Source organism: Misgurnus anguillicaudatus, chromosome 7 (genome assembly GCF_027580225.2).
Source record: "Misgurnus anguillicaudatus chromosome 7, ASM2758022v2, whole genome shotgun sequence".
Lineage (NCBI taxonomy): Eukaryota > Metazoa > Chordata > Actinopteri > Cypriniformes > Cobitidae > Misgurnus > Misgurnus anguillicaudatus.
The window spans coordinates 10,485,200-10,489,150 of NC_073343.2; the positions used below are offsets into that span (position 1 = coordinate 10,485,200).

Genomic DNA, 3,951 nt, shown 5'->3' on the forward strand with positions numbered 1-3,951 from the left:
CAATATCCAACTTCTCGGCTAAATGTGTGTGTGTGTGTGTGTGTGTGTGTGGGTGGGTGAGTCTTTCTATGTGGTTTATGAGGACATGAATAGTGTATAATGACATGTTTATTATGCTATAAATAAACGTGGTTTACGGGGACACAGAAAATGAAAAACGAAAGTCACTTGCATTGTACAAAAGAGACTTTATCTGTTCCAGTTCTTAAAGACACCTGCTTCTAAACTGCAACTCCATTTTCTGGAAACGCACCTTTTGGTCAGGGATTACCTCTTGTAATCCCAGACCAATTCTGTTATAGATTATGATAAATATTAGCCAATATTATCGTCCAGATATGGAAAATAGCGCATATATAATTTGTTTATATATATATATATATATATAAGACATGTTGGTTATGCACGTCCACTCGCACGTTGGTAAGAGTGCTATTTGGATCATGTCAGCTAGAAGTGTGGAAGATTATGGGCATTTCCGGGGACTTTTCTCGTGTAGTGGAAGTGTTTTGTGGAGCGGCAGGATTTTGAGTGCACGAGCACCTGCTTACGTATCCCCCTGTAAAACCGCCACCATTTTTCTTTCTGCATTTGTTCTGTTGAAATGGACTAGACAATCGGCCAGGACCTGTCTATTGTCTAATATTTAAAAGTTGTATGTAATAACCAAACCCTAGGCTGACCCATCTATAATTTGATTGCTGGACCTGAAACCTGGCCAGAAAGACACAGACCCGACAAAACCCGGTCAGATTTTTTTCCACAGCACGTGGCTATTAAGACAATAGACAAGTAAAAATTAAACTTTCTTACCTTAGCAGCATTCTGCTTGACTTAGGGCCTTTTTTACACCTGGTCACTTCATGTGTTTTCTCTGATCGGATAGCTATCTGATTTGTTAAAACGGTTCCATTTACATTTGGCCACAATAATGCCTCTTGGCAAAACGGTTATGAATCAGGGGCCGGATTCACAAAACATTCTTAAGAAGAAAAATCTTCTTAACTGCCATTTTTATCTTAAATTCAAGCTTAAGAAAAAAGTTAAGAATATTTTGTATTCTCAAAAAAGCTTCACCAATCACTGGTGTTACTGATCTTCACTGGTGTTACCCATAAAGAAGGTAACACCAGTGACAGTAACACCAGTGACAATTTTCATGAAAACGGCATTTTACAAAATTGCTGCTGCAAAGTATCAAACCACATGTTGTCAATCATTGTATACTCACTAAATTAAGTAGTTTAATCCATTTGTATTCTAGTTTTTTGCAATTTCCAAACAATAAAGGAGGTCATACCAGTGACTTAAACTAAAAGCTTCATATGAAATCATGAGATAAACGAAAAGACGAGCACTTCTGTGGTGCTTGGAATTCTAATTAATTAATAAAAATCAAATATTTCTACATTGGTGGCTCAAGAAGGTGTAATTGTTCAAATAACACATCGTTTCATTTTAAAATATAAAAAAATTGTAAACTTCAAAAATGTTTTTCAAGTGTAATATTTCTGTAAAGGCTAGGGACCGTAGAATTTCCGTAGAATGACCCCTATATGCAGGTTGCATTACGTCAAGCCTGGTTTATTTAAGATAAATGAGCATTAGATTCCCAAGTCATAAGCACATTACAAGAATTTACGATTAACTAAGAATAATAGTCAACTTTATAATTGTTAATATTGTGAAACAAGATGGTATTCAATTAATGAAACGGCCAAAATTGTTGTTTAATTTTGTTCTTGAGGAACCAGAAACATTTTAATCAATACTGCCATCTACTGTTTTACATAAAAATTGCACTTGCAACTATCAAAGTCTCTTTTGTATTTATCAATCTGACTTCTGTTTGTGTAATGTTATACAACTGCTGTCAGATCAATCTCAGCACTAATCTCTCAATCTGAAAGTAAAGCTTGTTTCATCAACTGTAATATAACTTAAATGTTGGCTGAGAACTCGAGACTTCCCCTTTTCTTGCAGAAGTGCAGCAAACTCAAAATGTGTTTTAGGTCAAAGTGACTCAACAAGAAATAAGTCACATATATGATCATCCCAAAATAATTATTTAAGCTCTATATCCTTAATTTTCAGTTGAGGTCAACCAGTCTGACGAGTTTCTTGTTGCCTCCAACAAGAACTTGTCCTGTTCATTGCTGTTTGCAGCTTTATCTTTTAATATTTGTTACTGGCTCAAATGATGACAATACAGACCATCAGTGATGCTGGCATAAGGGACTTCCAGTCTGTCAGCCATTTTCTCCATCGATCTCTTCATCTCAGGGCCTTCATTAAAACGGTTCATCTCTGCCAAGGCACTTTTGTTACTCTCCACTTCTTTCACATACCGTTCGCACTGGTCGAAGTAACGCATCAAAGTGTCATTTATTGTGATGTTCAAATCAACTTGAAGAGAAAACAACACAAAGATTAAACAATTGATGTCCTCCCTGTAGCGAATTGACATTGTGGTTATTTATTCATGAATGAACACTTACAAAAGACTCAACTTATGCACAGTGTATTTTTAAAGGAAAAGTTCATCCAAATATGAAAATTAGTATAAAATATAATTTGTTATTTTTGTATTTGGGTAAACTATTCTTTTTCATCAGTCTGTAAATTACCCAACTGAACAATGCAAAACAAGTCTAACTTTAACCCTTGTTGTGAACACATTCAGTGTCTTGGCATGCAGGGAAATAAACTGTGTGGCTTTATGACTAAGTGTTTATGGTAACTGCAGGGCTAGGCCCTGATGCATTACCTTCTATATTTAGTCCTTGCATTAGTCCCATCCTAAAAGCTATGGTACTGTTTACACATCTGTGTTTAGAGCTGGTCTTCAGTTTCACGCCTCCGTTACGCACATTGTCCTCGGACAGCAAAGATGGGAACCATTTGATCAACCTCTGCGCCAAATAACTATGATCATGTCTGCCTTTGTCCACCAGTTGCCCGTCCATGTCTTGCGTGTACCACATCGTCCACTTTGACTTGATCTCTGATAAATAGTTTACATTACCAGAAGCATTACGCAGCACGAGGTTATAGAAATCACGCATCTTTAGTACGTTTTTATTGGTCGGCAATCTTGTCCCATGACGGATTATTGCTGTCAGATGAACTGCATTGCATTTAGAGGATGGTTGCGTCACGAGTGAATCGTTTATGGCGAAAATATCATCGATTAAGTAGGTGTTAACCTCCTCATACCGACCTTTGGTGCCAAAATACCTGGCAATCGTTGGTATGCTTTTTGAAGATGATTGTACATTAGAACATGATGTCATAAACGCCCAGTAAAAAATAATGCCATGGAAAAGAACAAAACATGCTGTTACCACTTGTTTCACCATTTTTCTTTTTGGTCCCGTGCTGCTCGGCGCCTTCGGTCCGTTGCTTTGTTTTGCGCAACTGTAAAGTGACTCATTTCACTAGACTACACGCAAGCTGATGTTTTCACAGATGTTTACATTGGAGACCGCCGCTTAACTGTTGGCCTAAAAGTAGTTTCCCCTGGTTTTCTGTGCCCCCTTGTCTTCTACACACGTACGCTTGTTTGGCAACAAAAAGGCTGACAATTACAAACATATGACATTATAAATGAAACGGTTGACAATTAAGAGTATAATGAAATGTAAAGTGAAACCCATCTTGTGTAGACAATACGTAGACAATAGTAAAGTTTGTGTGTATATAATTCCGAAGTCTACACGTAATAGTTTACCTACTGTTAAAATGTCATTATATATTGTACCATATATTGTAGATGCACAGTTTGCTAGAGTCTTGAATGTTTCTTGCACATTGTTTAAACGCAGTGCCCACTTACTATGTGAATGCAAATCCAGCGTAATGTTCTGGTTGGACCTCGAAAAAGAGGCGGGGCGTTATGACGTCACACGCCGAAAGTTGTGGGGCGAGACGGGATCCCCCTCCCTTCTCTTC

General features: G+C 37.5%; 1 protein-coding gene across 1 annotated transcript; it reads right to left on the reverse strand.

The window, feature by feature from the left end:
- Positions 1-1,512: 1,512 nt before the first annotated feature.
- On the reverse strand, positions 1,513-3,512 carry LOC141365258 (multiple inositol polyphosphate phosphatase 1-like). The gene is made up of 2 exons (XM_073869416.1): positions 2,768-3,512; positions 1,513-2,406 (listed from the first exon to the last, which is right to left on the reverse strand). The coding sequence occupies exons 1-2, from the start codon at positions 3,357-3,359 to the stop codon at positions 2,186-2,188; spliced, it is 813 nt and encodes a 270-aa protein (XP_073725517.1). The 5' UTR covers positions 3,360-3,512; the 3' UTR covers positions 1,513-2,185.
- Between the last annotated feature and the right edge of the window lie 439 nt (positions 3,513-3,951).